Source organism: Choloepus didactylus, chromosome 7, assembly GCF_015220235.1.
Source record: "Choloepus didactylus isolate mChoDid1 chromosome 7, mChoDid1.pri, whole genome shotgun sequence".
In the NCBI taxonomy this organism is placed as follows: Eukaryota; Metazoa; Chordata; class Mammalia; order Pilosa; family Megalonychidae; genus Choloepus; species Choloepus didactylus.
In genome coordinates, this window is record NC_051313.1 from 143,692,873 (window position 1) to 143,712,311 (window position 19,439).

At 36.2% G+C, this 19,439-nt stretch overlaps 1 protein-coding gene across 1 annotated transcript in view; it reads left to right on the forward strand.

Annotated features, from left to right (window-relative positions):
- The window catches only part of OFCC1 (orofacial cleft 1 candidate 1), a 332,335-nt gene that overhangs the window by 24,867 nt on the left and 288,029 nt on the right, over positions 1-19,439 (forward strand). Inside the window, 3 exon segments of the mRNA XM_037844751.1 lie at positions 2,185-2,253; positions 4,127-4,131; positions 4,356-4,517. Coding sequence (XP_037700679.1) covers positions 2,185-2,253; positions 4,127-4,131; positions 4,356-4,517 — 236 coding nt within the window.

Here is a 19,439-nt window from a genome sequence, read left to right on the forward strand (position 1 = left end):
ACAAAATTGGATTAAAACAACGTGACTTTTGTGGGGTACATAATAGATTCAAACCAACGTACACCGTTACTCTAAGAAAATGCCCTAGGGTTACAGAGCTAATAAGTGGCAGAACTGGGATTTTGACACAGATTTGGCTGTTGCCAAACCTGTGCCATACTGCCTCTCTCCCAAAGATGATGTCTATGTATTAATCCTATTTACCTCTTGTTTTTCTGTTTTTTTTTTTTTTTAGTAGAGAAGTTGTAGGCTTATAGAAAAATCATGCATAAAACATGGAGTTCCTGCATGACACCCTATCATTGACACTTTGCATTAGTGTGATAAATTTGTTATAATTGATGAAAGAACATTTTTATAATTGTACTATAAACTATAGACTATGGTTTAGATCAAGGTTCCCTCTGTGTTGTATAGTCCTATGCTTTTTTAAAAAAAATTACTTTAGTAATATATTTTTGCAACTTAAAATCTCTCCTTTTGAGCACTTTCAAATACACAATTCAGGGCTGTTAGTTGCATCCACAATGTTGTGCTATCACCATCCATTACCAAAACTTTTCCATAACCCAAATAGAAACTCTGTCCAATTTAAGTATTAACTCCCCATTCTCTACTTCCACCCCAGCCCCTGGTATTCTAGTTTCTGACTCTATGAATTTGCCTATTCCAATTACTGACATCCTAAATGTATGCTCATTTGTTCTCATCTGTAACCCTTTTTGGTCTCTGTCAGGATTATCAACTCTTTATATTGGGGCTTTTGTTACATCTGCAGATAAATCCCCATCTATTCACGTGATATTGTTCACTGCTAACTTCTAATTAAGATTCTTTTATCAGCCATATATAAGCTCTATGTGTTTTGTAGCTCCTCCTACTAAGTGATCTAGGCAATGCTGGAACTAAGGTTCATGCTTCCCTAATGCATAGTCTGTAAAATACCTTCCAGGAACGTCCTCTCTCCCATTTCTCCGAATGTTGGAAGGAAAAGAATATTTGCATGTCAACTGGTACATGAAAAAGTCTTCTGCAGGGTGCAATGAGCAGAAGCTACTGACTTCATGGACCTCTGTTACACTAAACATTCTCTTTGGCCCTTAGCAGTCTATGAAAGCCTAGGCTTTCCTGTGTAATCATTCTAAATCCCTGAGTATAGGCTACATTGGACTTTATCCAACACTGATGGTTAAAAGAGCTCAGGTATGGGCAGAATATTTTTAGGAGCTTCTGACCTGGAGAATGAGTGCCACAGAAGGCATTTTTAGAATACTTACTGGTGGTTCAGATGTGAAGTGCAGTATCAACTATCACCTCTTTTATGTTTTCTAAGTGTGTCTTGACCCAGATCTGGAGCCACACTCAGAGTTGGCCTCTCCAGGGTGTGAAAATGATAAGGAATAGGAATATATGGGCTGTGTTGAAAACAATGAAAGTACACCTGCAGTTTAGTTAGTTTAGTTGCTCCCATGGGAGAGGGGACATGTTTGATGATGTATGTGCATTCTAATTCTAAGATTGAGGTGGTCATCCAACCTGTTATAGTTTGTGTTTGGTTTTATCTAGTGGCCAGAGATCCACCTAGATGACCTTTTAAACCCTCTTCTAGAACCATGTTTTTGTGATTCAATTTTTTTGTGTGTGATGTCTTGCCCTCATTGCTTCAAATTCATGAAGAAACTAATAAACCTTGCACTTGCCATTATATCGCAAGAGCATAAATAAAAGAATCCAAGACCACTTATATTTGTTGTTTCTTATATCAACCTTGTAAAAATATGATATATAGATAGATGCTAATGGGAAAACTCATTCATTTTGATCAAACAAGTGTATAGTCTGTTGAGTGATTTGACGAATCATTATGGCTTGTTCTGAAATGATTCTTGTGTAGTAGATGTCACAAGTCATTGAATATAAGATTCTTTTTTGTTGAAGAAGAAGTATACTATTATGCATTCCCTCCAATATACATTTAAAAGTCATTCTTCAATTATCATTGATTTTCAAAGGGTTTTTTTTTTCATAGCAGGGTAGCATATTGAGTAGACTTTGTGCATATGGCGTATGATAGAACTAAATAGCCACGAGGATTGATAATTTTTTTTGTAATTAAATTTGCCTATCTATGAATTAACTGATGTGAAAGTTATCATAAATATGTTCTTTTAGCACCTTTACAAGTTGATGATAGAATTCTCTATAATCAGTTAATGAAGCTGCTTGATGAGACTGGACGAGAAGAACCCCAAGGTAAAAGACCAATTATTTTCCATCTTTTATATTAACATTAGTTGTAAATTGGTAGATGTGATTTCTTGCAAATACTAACCTGTCTTTTCTAAATATAATCAAGCACTGATGACATATGTGTGTTTTTGATGGTTGCAAATATTTAAATTGTTGCTAAAATCTTGGGGAAAAGTAATTATTGCCAGAGTTCCTATAATTGCTTAGGATTTAAAACTCAAAATAGCAAAAATGATTTAGCTCACTTATTGCAGAATCCCACAGTGGCATTTTGGGATCACTAATTTATAAGACTATTTGTTAGTCCTTTTAAATACTGTATCTTTGCTTTTAAATAAATGCTTTGGGGTGATAGAAGACAAGTAGTATGCTATCTTTCTACTTTAGCATGAAGATTCCTAAGATTAAATGTTAGGCTTTTTAAATAAGAAATTCTTAACCTTTCTTTGCCATTCTGCCAAATGGACATATATAATGACTGCTATGTGTAGTAGTTATGATGTTTAATTATTACATGGAAAATATATAAAGCAGAGCCTGGCATCAAGTAAGTGTTCATTAATTGTTAAGCTGTTATTATTATTATGGAGCAGACTTGAAAGCTTATACCTAGAATAATGAAGATGATGAAAATATTAATAACAGCTAAATATTTATTGAGTGCTTACTTGGTAACTGGAACTGTTCCAAACACTGATCTAAATAAGTTAAGTATTAACTTATTAAACTAAATACTTAACTTATTGAGACCTCACAACAAACCTGAAGGTCAGGCCCTATGTTTATCCTCATTTACAGAATATACCCAAAGAGAACTTTTTCCTAACTGAGTTCACCTCTCTTCTTTTTTGTGCTTTCAGTTTGTGCAGCCAACCTTTTCTTTCTTTTTGTTTTTATAAACAAAGCAAACTCATTTTTCATGCCAGCTATGTGATTTTGATGAGTTCTGAATTTTGAATGATTATGTTGAAATCAGTCAGGCCTCTATATGTTTAGTCTCATTTCTGAGTTAGCAAAAATATATTGAGTACATTTTGTGCTAGACAATGAATAATGCACATTTATACCTATTACGTCTGTACCATTCTGACGATATTTGCTACTGGGTTCCCTTGAAGCCTTCCAAGGTACATGTTAATAGTAAGCACCTAGTAGGTCTTCAGAAAACCTTTATGGGATTGCAAAAGTCTCGTAGCGTTTTGAACTGAGACCCATAAAGTTTAAAGACTATGTAAGAAAATACAGTGTATCAGTGAACAAAGAAGGAAGCCCAGCTCAGATCTCAGGCTACCCCAGCTCCACGCTCTTTCCAGTACCCACCACCTTTTCCTCCTTCTTCAAAAAAGCCCTTATCCATTGGTTAACTTGTCAAGCTTCTTGTTAAAATTCTAGCACAGAAAGCATGAAAAAGTCCATATTTCACTTTCCAGCATTTTGTGGAGATTGGAAGTGAGAGGATTATTTTATATTTATGGGGTGCATCTCACTAGATGAATAGATACATTTTGTAGGTGATGCTGTTTTCGGATGATATAGAGAAAAGCAAATCACACATACTATTTATATTTGCAGTGGCGTTTCTATGAAGATAACAAGGCAGACCAAATAAAGTGCTTCTGTATGTGCAGAACTCGATTACTATTCTCAGGGACCCTAACTTGGGAAAATGAGTAGCTCTGGCTTCTCCTAAACTGTTTATCTCCCAAGCTGGTTTCAGCAGAACAGCAAGTATGTGGTAAGTTGTTGAAGTAAGCAACATGTAATATTAATGCAGGAAAAGCACAGGATCCAGACTTAAGGATACATTGGGTTAGTGGGAAAAAGGTTTTAATGAACAGCTGTACTTGGCTTGCTTTGTAAACATCACAGGATTAAGAAGAGGTTTTTTGTTTTGTTTTGTTTTGTTTTTTAACCTTTCAACTTGTTCTAGGCTCTAGGGATTTCCCAGTGCATTAAACAGAAAGTAATTCACTAAAATATGATTATGAGAAAACTAACATTAGCTCATACAAGAAAAAGAAAAAGGTTGGTCTACTGTGCGTGTAATTAGTGTTAAAGCCACAAAGAGCAAGTGGAATTTCATGTTATTGTCTTGTGATAAATAGACAAGAACATCAAGGACTTTGGATTGTGAAGCGCCGATGAGTTCCGATGAGAGTCATGAATGCCACAAAGAGACTGAAGAAACCTTCCCTCCTTACACTGAGGACTTTGAAAGATATGCTCAGAAAGACATAGTCCTGCTTGGTAGCTCTTCATTAAAACAGGTCAGCATTAAAACTATATTAAGAAATGTAAGATACTCTCTTTTTTAAGTCTCATGGTGAAATGTCAGCCCTACACGTTGTTCAGTGATTTCACTCAAGAACTCGCCCTTCCCTAAAACCTGTGGTTCTTGACTTGCCTGGGTCTTCCCCTTTATTTTTCATGGCATGTTTTACAATGCAGAATTTGAAGCCAAATCAATCCTGGTCCTTTCACAATTTAGTTTTCCTTTGTCTGGGTTGATTTTGTATTAAAGTACTACTTTCTAGAATTTTATGAAATATCTATAATAAATCCTGAAACCAGCATAAGCATTCTTGGCTAAAATAAAGAAATTAGAAATGACTCAGACCTGTTTGCAAGTGAAGAGTCTGGTATTTGTGAAGTTACCATGCAAGGAACTTACTACATCTTAGCTGTTGTGACTCCTAGCCCATGATTTTCTTGACTTTCAAGAAACATTATCTATTTCCTGCATCTGTAGTTTCTATTTTTATGTAACATGGCATTATGTGCTTAACCTCCACCAAAGAGAGGGAAAGGGTTTCTTCTATGTAGTCACTTTATCTCAAATAAAAATACATGAATGCCATGGGTCCAGCTCCAGGTTTGTGTGTATGTGTGTTTGCGAAAGGTAAGGTGATTCAGACTAAAGAGGAAAACAAGATCACCAGGTAAAAAAGACTCTTCTCAGTGATGTCTTTTATAATAAGAGCTTTCAAGGGCAAATAGTATTTCTAACTTCAGAAGTGAGAGGAATAGCTTATTTGGTGGTGTGGGGATATTCCCTAATTTAGGTCGTGGACATTTCATAATAGGGTTTTATTTCTTCCATTTGTTCTTCTTGGAATATCCTGGGCATGTGAAGTTTTCGTCTATTTTGAGCACTCCCAATAAGTGACCCCAGTGAGCAAGTGCGGTCTTTCCTATCACAGCCCCCAGGATGCCTCCTATCGAGGGTTGAGCTGTGTCCCCCTGGAAGGTATGTCCAAATCCTAACCCCTGGTGCAGCAATTGTGACCTTATTTGGAAATAGGGTCTTTGTAGATATAGTTGATTTGAGGGTCTCCAGATGAGCTCATCCTAGATTTAGGGAGGGCCCTAAATCCAGTGGCAGGCATCCTTGTAAGAGAATGGAGGCACAGAGACAAACACAAAGGGGCAGGCCAGGTGAAGACAGGAGCAGGGAGAGGAGTGTGCGTCTCTAAGCCAAGGACTGCCAAGGATTGCTGGCTGTAGCTAAGAGAGAAGCAGGGAGCAGCTCCTCCCTCAGAGCCTTCAGAAGGAAACAACCCCATCAGTGCCTTGATTTGGGGCTTCTGGCTGCCAGAACCGGGAGACGAGAAATTTCTGTTATTTTAAGCCACCGACTTGGTGTGATTTCATACAGCAGCGACAAGAAATGAATACGGCTCCTAAGGTAGCAGATTCCGTGAGTTGGGTGACACCTCTCCATCGAAGTATTAATAGTGTCAGTGCCTTTCTCAGGGCTCTGAAAGGATGCTGAAGTGGAAATGGATGGATGGCTCTGCCTTTGTATACTACATTCTTTTTAACAGTATTTTTCAGAGTATATTCTGATACATGAACAGTTCAGCATTTCCACTTGTTATTTGTTCCATATAGTGCCATTATGTCTATTTCAACTTACTCCATGATACATTTTCATTTTCAGGAACAGGTAGATGGATCCCTTGAAGATTATGGGGCTGGTGTTTTTTATATCCTCATTCTGTAAAAGCTAAGCCGAGAAGCAGAATGCTCACCTGCTGATTTGATCGGAGGCTTACCTGCAAGTGATCAGCACAGTGTCCGGGAGCCTGATAAGAGTTGAAATCAAGTCTGAATTTTTGCCACGTGTCAGTATTAGGAAAGAGTATAAAAACATTCAAGAGAATTTAATTGTTTCACAAATGTGGCCACTGTTCCCTTCTAACAATGAAATATGATCCTCACTATTTCCTAATCTGTGTATCTTAAATTACATAAGATGTGACCTCAACTGACTGAATAAATAACTGAGAGAGAAGTCAAGTGCTGATGAAGGGGCAAGCAGAGAACTTCACGGAGGAAGGAGATTGAGTGTTGCCATTAGACCTGTGCTTGAGCCCTGGCTTTGACACTTAAAATATGTTGGACCGTGGGCAAGTCACTTACCTTCCCTGATCTTGGTTTCTTCATCCATAAATCAGAAGAAATGCTATCTGTACCATTACGCTGTTAGAGGATGACATGAGTCAATCACAGAGAATCTAGTTCAAGGTAGGTGCTCATGAAATGGCAGGAGGCCCAAAGCAGCACAAAGGTTGTCGTGGTTCATTGCAATGGTTCGTGGTGTCAGGAAGTTCTGGGAACACCCAAGGCAGCGTGATGTGCACAGAAGAGAGCCTCAGATTTGGTATTAGAGGATGTAGGTTTTGTCTTTGGTTCTTATATTTATGAGTTATGTGAATTTGAACTTCTTTTGTTTGTGGTAAGCATTAATTGGATGTGTTTGGTATTAGAGGGTGTAGGTTTTGTCTTTGGTTCTTATATTTATGAGTTATGTGAATTTGAACTTCTTTTGTTTGTGGTAAGCATTAATTGGATGTGTTCAAGCACTTGACAATTTTTTTTGACTTTTTTAAACTTTATTTATCAAAAAATTAAAAAACAAACAATAAAAAAATTTCAAACAAAACGAAACAAAGGAATAAGAAAAACAAATAACCTAAAATAACTAAGTTACTTCCAACATGTTCCTACCGACAGTTAATATTTTCCTTTTCTTGTGAGTCATTGTGTATCTTTGTTGAGACTGTTGGCTATTCTTACTTTCTATTGCTCTTGTAATGCTACACTGATATTTATAAAATACAAGGTATTGAAAAGGAGCGGCACTGAATGGAGGGGGTCCTAGCTGGGGTGTTGGTTAAGCCCCTCCTCCTAAACTAATCTATAATCACTGATCTATATGGGGGAGAGTGGGTGATTGCTTCTTGTCCCAACATTATATGGTCTTGTGGTGATGGAATGTGGGATGACAATAGAAGCCAGATTGCAAGGAGAAGAGATGGGGCACCTTGCTAAGAAGTTGCCGTGGGGGCTGGGCTAGGAATTATCTTCTAGAGCAATTACTATATCAAAATGCATCAGACCTAGAGATACTGACAGTTGATGAGCATCTTGGAGAAAGTAAGAAACAAGAAAAAACCCTTGTGTGCAAAGTAAAAGAATGCTCTTCTTACTTTGTGACATTTCTGGGCCCCAAGCATAACTGCAGTGGGACTCTCTTTTCTCTCCTGAGTAGAGCAAGTAGAGACAAAGAGTTTGTCTTCTCACTTTGCAAGAACATTGTGTGTAGTTGTGTTTGTGTGTGTGTGTGTGTGTGTGTGTGTGTGTGCGGGGGTAGGGGGGAGTGGGTTGGGCTTATAGAAGCCACTGGGAATGACACCATGTACTTCCCAAGCACATGATGTGATACTGATGAGAAAAACACTTGTGGGACGTACACTTTTTTTAGCAGAGGTGATGTTGAGATCAGCAGGGACATAATCACACCTGAAATGGTAGGGCGTAGCAACCAGGACTAACATGAAGGCATAGGTAAGCAGTCCCTTGAGGACTGTCAGAAGTCCCCAGAGGAGCAGCACTTTGCAGTTGGCTGATGTTTGTGACGAGGTAGGATCTAAGAGCCCATGAAATCTGGTCAACAAGGTGATCACTTTTTAGTCCACGGGAAGTATCCACATGGAATAGTCTGGTTCTGGAACCATCTTGGAAAGATGGTATAGCTGAAGTTTACAGTCTGAGACAATCGAGACAGCTGGGGATCCGAGAGAATGATAAGACTGTGGGGGACAAAATGAACTGAGCTGTGGTGCATTGTGGGGGAGGCAACACTCTGGGTCAATGGAGAAGATCATACTTCAAGGGTCATGAAAATGCTGAAATATTATTTTTTATTATTTTTATCGTTATCATAGGGCATTTATTAAGTATATAAAAGTATATAAACCTGCTTTAGAAATATCCATTGACATTGGAAAGCTTGTAAGAAAGACATTAGGAAATGACATAGGTCTGAGAATTATACAATGCAAAATAAAACTAATTAAGTGCGTAGTTTTACAAGTTAATCACAGAGGAAATCCAGGGAAACAATAACACATTGGTTTTCAAAATAAGCACTGAATTAGAAATAATTTCATTTTGCTTTTTGGCTACATGGAGGAAGTGTTTTCCTGGAAATTTCCTAGTATCTATTGTATATTTTGTACCTGTTCCTAATCAGTTGCAGATAACTAGGTTTTACTCCAAATTTTAATTGTGAACAGTCCATACTCTTAGCTTATTCAATCAAGAACCATGATTTAAGCAGTGTGTGTGTGTGTGTGTGTGTGTGTGTGTGTGTGTGTATGCACCAAGGAAAATTATTTTGAGTTTTTGTCTTGATTTTTGGAATATAGCATTTAGGGTAGTGGTGGAATAAACATATTAACCTGAAACAAGAGTGTTCCCAAAACATTCTAAAAAGCAAACCAGTGTATATTGACAACTAGCTCTACTTCTTAAAATTCTTTATAACTGCCTGACATTTGGCAATGGGCATGAATCAAGTCTGGCATTATGTATGAGTGAAAGTCAAACGTGAAACCTGATTTTTGAATATGAGAGAAAATGTAAAAAGGTAAAACCCATAATAAAATCTCCATAAATAAAAGATGGATCTCACAAAATACCCTAACAGATTAACTAGTATGCCAGAAACTTACATTCTACTTGGTAGTTAGTATAAGAAAGTTTTTGAAGGGAAATAAATTTTTAACAACCACTGGGGATTTTTACGTGAACTAAACTTCTATTTTTTTCTCTCCTTAACCAATATGGTAGCTCATCTATCATTCCTTAAATATTACATTACATTGGAAAATAATGAGTAAAGCTATAAAGAGAAAGAGATCAACAGCCTAAACTTTATTTCATGATTTAAAAAATCATGATTTTCTACATGTTAATTGAAGAAAATAAATAATGACATTGTCATGCTTTTTAGTTTGCAAGTTTCTTTCACATTCAGTGCCTTTTCTGAAGTAGGCCAGAAAAGTGCCATATTATAAAATGTGAAAGAAGACTCTGCAGGGTAGTAATATAATTTTACAAATTAAAAGACTATTGGACTCCCTTTTGGTTTTAACACTTGGTCAGATCTATGCAGGAAAATTTACAGTCTAATGTACAGAACCCAAAATATTTCCTTTTTTAGCCTCCATTGATATTTATTTACTTTTTAATTCTTCAATAGCTACTTGGCATAACTTTTGAACTTACCAGAATACTCAGGAAACAAAGGGCCTAGATGGAGGCATTTTTTGCTAAAGTTGTCTGGAATTCAGTGAGAAGCAGGCTAACATCTAGAATAAACAGATTTTAGTGATATAATATTTGCTCTGAAAATCTTTACTGCAGTCACAATTGTTTATTTACTTAAGGTTGGTTAGTATTTTATAAGCACCTCTAAGTGAAAAGGTTTTTTGTTTTATTTGTAAAATGAAATCACTGCTATTAACTTCTACTCACCCCCCAAGGTTTTATTTTACATACCATTTTTAATGTTACTGATAATATTTTTAGTTACTATTGGAACATGAAATATTCTCACTCCTTCTTTCCCTCCTTTCCAATAGTAGGAGATATTGAAGCCAATAACCAAGCAACTGAGGTCATTATAATTCTACAATCAGGCAAAATAATAAATATGGTCCAAGGTGCATCTCTAGTGGCCAGCTATGCTCCAGGGATAACATTGTCTAGGTCTAGAGAATGGATGCACTGATTATTCCCCACCAAATAACTGAAAATTTGGTATACATAGAGTGTAAGAGAGTTTGAGATTACATTTTTGGGCCAGAATCTGAAGGGCAGAAATTTCTTTATTTCTGATTGGGGCATCTCCTTAGGTGCTCAGGTGAGCTGTAGGGTGTGGTTCATGTTCTTTCATGGAAGTCAAGGAACCTAAAAACAGCACATGTGCCAGAACAGGAAGCTAGCCTACTTCTGCATGGAATTGGTCTTAGCAGGGGGAAGAACCTGTGTTGTCACAATTTGGAGTATAGGTTTATATGTGCTTATAGAACCATCTGTAGGACAAGACAAAATGGTGAACTGAATAATCTTTGGTACATTTTCATGTCCTATTCACCTTTATCCTTATCCTATTCTAAAAATACTGTATTTAACATTATAGTGTAGAGTGATTGCTGATTTATCCTTAACCTTTTCCTTTCCTTTTTATATGGCGTACCACTAACAGCCATCAGAACACTTCCTCAGAGTCCACGGAAAGCTCAAATGGCTCTCAATTAGCCATTTTGGGCAGAAAACTTCTTACCTTAGTAGACCAAGTCAACCTTTCTGAAACAAAGATGTGGATGAGAGCAAACATGCTACTTTTAGAACAAAACATGCTACTTTTTCTGTAGTTTCACCATATTGAAAATACCACACTTAATATGATTTTATTACATATAGTTTTAAAACAAAACAACAAAATTAGTTTGACAAATGATTGAAAAATTTCACCCTCTTCTCTGACTAACAAAACCTCAGCCCTCAGTTAACGTTAGCAATGGATTTATGCACCTCAAACTGAAAAAAACTTGTGCTCTAACAAAACAGATATGAGAATACTGTATAGTTGTCAAGAAAAAGGAACTCCCATATTTGATATTAAGCAAATACAATAGTACTTCAATAATATAGTCAAGATACTCATGTGATGTTCTATAAGCTCCTTTAGAAAAAGTGCCATATCTCTTTATCTTCAACACCAAGCACAGGACCCGGTATAAAACATAAAGTTGACCCTTATTAAATGTTTGTTGAATGAATGAATGGATGAATGAATGAGTGAATGCTGCAGATAACTAGGAGGGCAAAATTATCATGGATGTGATTGCCGTATAAACTTTCTCTAATAGTTTTCTCCTATACATTTCTGATATCATTATGTGGAGTATTATGATTTGGTGCTTTCAGGAATATGCCATAAATTACTTTAAAAAATATTTAACTGTCCTAGAATAAAGAAAAAGTCCCTTTAATAATATCATAGCTAACATTCATTGCATACCTACTGACACTATTCTAAGCACTTTGCATAATTTAACCTCATAACTCCCATAAGAGAATAACATTATTTCCATTTTATAGAATAGGAAACTGAGGCACAGGAAAGCTAAGTAACTTCGGAAAGTCTCTACAGGTAATAAGTTGCTGAATCAGGAATCAAACCTAGACAGTCTTAGCCGTTATCTACATTACTAGTGGCAGTACACAGTATTAAAAGAATATGACTTTTTTTCTTTTTTAAAACTATTCTAAGTAGCTCATTAGAGAAAGTCTCAGATATTTGCCATTGTCAGCACTGACCCAGGCAAGGGTGGAGTTAAGATTGGTCTGAGAGACAAAGTAAGGAGTCAAGTGAAGGAGATAATTCCCTAAAGGGTGTATCTTCCCCCAAAGAAAGGGGCTGCAGAGCTCAGCTCAAGTGGTGGCCCTCCTTCAGAGAATTCACATCCCAGGGGCTGGAGGGCAGAGAGAGTTAAGAATATAACTTTTTAATGTAAAAATGTCTATCATTCATCTGGTACTTTAAGTATCAGAGGGAGTGACATTCTAGGCCAGATTAAGAAATTTTGACAGGCTGTCAGTTATTCTGTAGTAAAATATGGATGAACATATTTTATGGGGTCAGTGATAGCATTTTTTCATCTTGTATCTGGTAAAACTGAAAACAACAAAGTTGAGACATGTGGCCCAAAGAGTCCATGGCATTCCTAGCAGTTAAAGCTGGAAAAATGGTGTCCAAGAAAAAATAAATTACATGAGTTATTTTTAAAATTTTTTTAAAGTACAGAGCGTTAAAAGATTTGACTAGCTTCCATACATCACCTGCTGTTGAGTTCATACCTTAGTTATCTTTCCCAACCTTAAAAAATTTCCCAAATTTACATACTGTATTTTAAAACATTTCTGACATGCCTTTCCCATAATTCCTAGATGGTTATATACTACTATTAGTTTTTTTCAGGAACCTGATCTCTGGCTCTTCTCTTTTCACACCTTATCTTGTGTTCTTTGTAAATGTCATATCTCCTTCCTCATGTTCTATGCTCCTTGAGTTTAGGAGCTTTGTCCTTTCGTTTGTCTTTCTATCCAGCACCAAGCCTTTGGAGCTCATTATTAGCCAATTAGATATTTATTGAAGAAGCATTTTATATGTAGCCCACTAGATGAATCAATCATGCCTTTTTAGTTGCAAAAAAATATGAAGCATTCACCTCTCAATTTATATCTTTATAAGATCACAAAACCAATGAGAGTTTTCATAGGTTAAGACTAAACCAAGTGAACAACAAGTCTCTATATTGTCATGAAGGCACTTTTGTTGTTGCTATTCCTTAAAAACCAGATTTTTATGAAAACTTTTTACATAGGCCTTAGCTCATGAAAAATTCATTTACCTTGAGTACTGAAGGATGTACTTATTTCACAAACATTTCAGCTGAAGTGCTTCTAGTTGCTGAGAGCTTCGTTTATTTTAGGATAGAGCTTTGGATGTGAAGGAGGCCCGAGGCTGAGACAGTCCACAGCTCCGAGACGGGGCTGCTAAGGCTTCTGAGAAGTTGTACTCCTTCTTGCTTATCAGAGACCCCAAATGCTTCTCAATATTCTTGGGAGAAGATCTTGACATGCACTTTTAGGAGGGACAAAGTAAAATAAAACTGCTTGTTTTATTTCTAATATTTATAAACTTTTCTTCCGTTGTTTGAAATCTGATTTGCACTGCAGTGATTCTGTGGCATTTATCAATTTGGAACGGATGAAGTCTTTTCAAAAGTGTACTGAATGTGTACCATTTTTGCTATTACATTGTTCACTTTGAGTATTTAACGTGCCGGAATATTTCATGGTGCAATAGAAGATTGCTTGAGAGGGAACAGAAAATAAATGTATATAGTTTGTTGAAAATTTCCAGCAAATCAACAATTAAACTTTTAACTTCTCTAAATAAAAATTTGGATTACTTTCACTCTCAAAGAAAAGTGAGGTGAAAATTGTAAGTGTATGTGTGCTCATGAGTGAGGTTTGTCAGTGAAATTGCTTAAGGATCATTAAAATGAGAAAAAAGAGGTATTTGAGATGATAATCCTAATGTGAGTGTTTTTGATGCTGTGTTCTGTCTGCCAATTCTGTTGAAATGTGAGTTCTTTATAAAATTTGCGCAAATGCAAGGAAAATGCACTATATGCTCAGTCCTCTCTACCCGCATGTTGGGTAGTTTTACTGAAACTTTTCCAACAAGAACCATCACCCTGCAGGAAGTCTCATTTTCAATATGTCTACATAACACCAATTAATATTAATGAGAATTATTTCTAAGTATGGATAGAAACAGCCTTAACTTTTACCTCTTATTTTTTTGCTCTTATAAGTTATTGCTGACCACAGTGCTCATTAGTGGTACAGTAAAAAGGAGCTACTGGTAAATAATGACAATTCTTTGTAGTTATACAGTGCCTTTGATCAGAACAACTCAAAGCTTTAGTGACTCATTAATCTTTGAAATACCTTAGTGAACGAAGAAGGTGTCAAGATTACTATGCCCATTTTATAAATGGGTAAACTGAGGTATTTACAAGAAAGTATCCCAAGGTCACCCCATGATTTGGTGACAGAATCAGGGTTATGATCTAGAAACCAGAGATAATTAGGGCAATGACCAACAGTGCTCAGTGGAAACCAGTAGCTTCTGAGTAATTTCTGAGGAACTTTATGTAACACTTGGCAATAATATTGCTTTAAAGGGCATGGTTTCCATTTAGTTTTTATTTTGGTTTATTTCTTCCATTTAAAATGGAGATCTGTGCACAGCTTCCCATTTGGATTACTCAATATTGTGCTATTTCCTTGAGTCTTCTCTGTTTAGCATTCTCTCTGAAGAAATAGGGTACATTTCCTATAAAATATCTCATTAATTACCAAAAGAAAAAAAGGTGAAAAATTGTATTTATATATGTAAATATCCACACCTATATATGTTTAATCAACCAAATACAAATCTACTTCTATCACTGAATTTTGAAGAAAGCTCTAAGAAGAGATTGTGTACTCTAGTTCATTGCAATTTTCATATGAACAGAGGTTTAAAAAGCATAGATTCTGCAATATTATGTTTTTCAAAATCTGGCTTAGTTAGAAGACACTCAGAGGACAAAGAATCACATTTTTTTCAAAAGAAGTCTCAAAAGGAAGAACTCAATGTAGGCTATTAGAAGAGTAGAAATTTATCTTTTACATGATTATTTTTTTATTGCAGCGTTACTCTGCTAGGGTTACTTACATTTTCAAGTGTTTCTTGGGCCCCCTGTGGAGTAGCAGTCTTTAAGAGCAGGGATTACCACATGTTTACATACAGACAGAATTATGTCTATTTTGTCTTTGTCCCCACCCACTGCTTTCAGTATAAACATAGCAGACCTTAAAAATTGTTTGTCATGTGTCTGAGGTTTACTTCCCTCATTCTCTCCATTTTGGTTTTTATGGCACACCAAGACTCTTTTGCGATTATCTGTGGTGTTCCTCAGATGAAACCCAGCATCGCTGCTTGTTTAATCATGGTCCATCAATCTCTCTCAGAATACCTGAGGCACTAATTAAAATGCAGGTTCCTTGGTTCCAACTCAGGCCTCCTGTTTCATAATCCCTGATACGGGAGCCCTAGAATGTATAATTTACCACAACCACCCTGGGGGGTTCTTATACATGTTAAACTTAAGACCTTATCCTCAGACTTAGAATAATAGGTAACATTTCTACAGCACTATGCATCAGGCATTGTTCCCAGTACTTTACATAGGGTGACTAATTTATTTCTCACAAAAGCCTTTCAGATGTTATAATTTAAAAAAGAAAAAAAAATACCCTGCCGAGAAAGTGGATTCCTCTATAACATATTTGTAAGGTACCAATGAGATGACAAGACAAGACTTATAAGATACGAGTCAGGATTTCAGATTTAATTGATAGGAAGTTGCAAGAATAGTATAGAGAGGTCCCATATACCCTTCACCCAGATTTATTTGCTTTTTAAAATTTCTCTCTGGAGTAGTAAGATTATTTCATTTAGATTTTCTTTTTCGATGGTAGAGTGAATTTATTTGATTCTATCTTTAGATCTAGGCCATGGTTAATGGGATATTTTCATGAAAATATTGGGATTTATAGTCATTCTTCCATTTTTTATCTTTTATCTTTTAAAATTTCCTCACTAACAAATGTTAACAACCAACAAAAATATATTCCCCAAAGACACTCTTGGGACAATGAAGGAAATTTGAATATGGACAGGGTATTAGAAGATATGAAATAAGTATTGTTAATTTTCTAAGTGTGGCATTGATACTATGGTTATGAAAATTATTTTTAGATACATGTAGAAATATTTAATGGTTAAATGTCAAAATGTGTGTGGTTTACTTTAAATATTTTCAGCAAATGCTTGTGTATATATATATGTATATATGTATGTACATAATGGATCAAATGTGGTAAAATTGAATAATTATTAAATCTAGATAAAAAGATAATGGGTTTATGGGGATTTCATTATATAATTCTCCCTACCACTTCTATGTATTTTGAGATTTTTCATAATTAAAAGTAAAAAAGAGAAAATACTCTTATCTTCATTACCATACACTAATTTATTTTTGCATTTCTGTCAGCTGTCATTTAACTCGCTGGTCCTCCACAAAGGCAGAACGCTAGAATCACCCGGGGACTAATTAAATCAGACTCTCGGAGGGTGGGACCTGGATATCAGTATTTTTGAAGAAGCTCCAATATGTACCCAGAATTGAGACCCACTGCTCTAACTGCTCTATTCCTAATTTCTGGGAATAAAGAAAATGAAGTAAGGAACACTTTCTCACAATACTTATAGTCTTAGGCAGGGACCAATCAGCCATTTCTAACCATAAAGACAACAGAGCTTCCCAAAGGCTAGCGCACCATAATGGTGGCCCACTTGTCAGTGGGTTATGTATTGTAGATGGAGAGATAGATTATATATGTGCATGCATGTGTATATATATATGCATAGATTTAGTTATATATATTTATATATTTAATCTACTTGAACTCAAATTTATTGAATATTTATTGAGCACTTACCATATACCAGGCATTGGGTCAGGAAATTTTGTTACCCCATTTTTTTTTCTAATAAAATCATGGGAAATAGACATGGTGATCCCCATTTTACAGATGTTATTTTCTCCTCATTGTGCACCCAGAAATCCCAGATAGTCCTCATCTCTCATGTTGACCCCTTGGGTTTCTTTTATCCCGTTCTTTAAGGCTGATGCTGTAGCATTTTTATTATAATTTCTTTATTTTATTTATTATATTTTATTATATGAAGACACACACTCTTTCCAATGTAGGTATCTGTGGATTCTTTCATTCCTTGTAGCTTTCCTTTAAAGGCATTAAAACTCGACTCTCACATTGGAGAGAAGTGACTAAAACATATTCAAACAGCATGCCATTCAAATTATTTTTTAAAAAGCAATTTTCTACTGTAGACTCAAAAACCAACAGATCTATTTTAGCTAGCATAATTTTTGATTGACTAATTTAATCTGTATGAAATTACATAAGCAAACCTGCAACAAGCCTCCATCAATTTTGCCTTTGGATGTAACATAATATTTTCAAAAATGAACCAAATAGGGTAATTAGCCCCCAGGCAGAACAAATGACTCTAATAGCCATCTCCCACACATTCCTTTGGTGGAAAGACTGAAAATGAAAATAAAAATGTGGCAGCCCATGGGTTAAAACCCTGCATGTACCATAATTAAGTAAAGGTTCAGAATATTATGTTGGGGGTTACTTTTACAGGAGCAGTTCGAGAAGAGAAAATAATTGATACTTTGCTTTTAGGCTGCCAAAATCTCTCTCCTGATGGACCATCTGATTTCAGCAGTGCTTGGTTGCCTATAATTGCATGGAGAAACCTTTTCTTTTTCAGTTCTTTAGTTAATTCAGTTTTTATTTGGTTTCAGTTCCATTATTTGTGGCAGCATAAGGTCATGAATAAAATATTTATTCTAATTTTAGTAGGTGGGAGTCAGTCTTTTAATGTTTGAGGAGGAGACAAGATCTATGGTAGTAAGACTCTTCTAGAAGGGATTAGGAGACCTGGGATATGGGTTCTAAAATTCTGACTTGCTTAATATTACTTGGGCAAAACACTCAATTTCTGGGCCTAGGTTTCACATTTGCATAATTAGAGCATTGGAATTGATCATCTCTAAAGGTTCCTTTCAACTCTAAAATTTCAATGATGCTACCTTATATACAATAGATAATTAAAAAGATGGCGGGTGACTCCAAATTCATGATGACCATTAGGACTCTTTTTTGGGTGGGAATTTCCTTCTTAGCAATTTTTTTCTATTTTACATCAGTATTTCTAAAAGTTTTCTGTTAAAACCACCTGGGATACACATTCAAGTGTGAATTCTGATTTGTTTGTTTGGAGTGTGAAGAGGAATTTACATTTTAAATGTGTCCTTCAGGTGATAAAATTTGTCCCCAGGCAGCATGGTTTTTTAAAGATTTATGTACTTTATTATATGTACATTACATGTTGTACTTTTTAAAAATTCTCATTCCCATTTAAGAGACTTGTTCCAAGTGCTTCAAGGAAAAGTGAAGTTATACAGTTACATCAGGACCTGTACACAGGATTGGGAAATAGTGAAGAACGAAGCAGCTCTAAGGCCACCTCTCTTTCAAAAATGTTTACCTTTCCTTCCCTCAGTGCATGGCCCTTCCCTCTTCTTTGTCTATAGGATTACTCTCCTTCTACTCCATTGTCTCTCCTCTCCCACACGTGAACTTGTACATGCTTTTGGCTTTCTAGCTTTGTGTTGCCTTGGATCAACATTGTGGCAGCCTTTTACCTTCTGCAACAACTTCTCCCCACTCCAGTCTCCACTTCTCTGAGAAGTTCCTGGGACGTGGCTTTGAATGGCTAGCACACCTTTCACCCATGTGATTGTTGCCCTTGGGTAGGTGCCCACTTGGCATGCAATGTGAGTGTTTGTATTAACTAGAGTTCTTCAGGGAAAACAGAACCAACAAGAGATATCTGTAAATATAAGATTTATAAAAGTGTCTCACACAACTGTGGGGATGCATGAGTCCCAATTCTGTAGGGCAGGATGCACGAGTCCAAATTCAGTAGGGCAGGCAGTGAGCTGGCAACTCCAATAAAGGTCTTCGATGAGCTCCTCAGGAAATGCCTTGCTGGCTAGCTGAAGAAGTGAAGGCTCTCTCTCTTCTCTCTTAAAAAGTCTTCAACTGATTGGATTAAATCCAGTGTTTGAATTCTCTCATTGCGGAAGACATGCCCTTCGTTGATGTAGTCAGTCACAGATGCGGTCAATTGACTGATGATTTCATAAACCAGCCACAAATGTCCTTGCAGTAATGGTTAGGCCAGTGCTTGCTTGATGAGACACCTGGGCACCATCACCTAGCCAAGTTGACACATGAACTTAACCATCACAGTGTTCTTGACTGATACCTGGGAGGATTCCCTGAGGTCTATAACTAGAGCCAGCAATGCCATTCAACCCCACTTTATTCCACTTTTGGTCTTCTTTCCACTAATTCAATTTAAAAGGTACTTCTTCCTAGCACAGTTAAACCATCACCCCCACAACTGAAAATACCACAGAACTTTTCTCTGGGATATGAGTTTGTAGATTACACTTAAAAAATTATTGTGGTAAAATATATATAATATAAACTTTTCCATTTTAACTACCTTCAAGTATAAAATTCATTGGCATTAATTACATTCACAA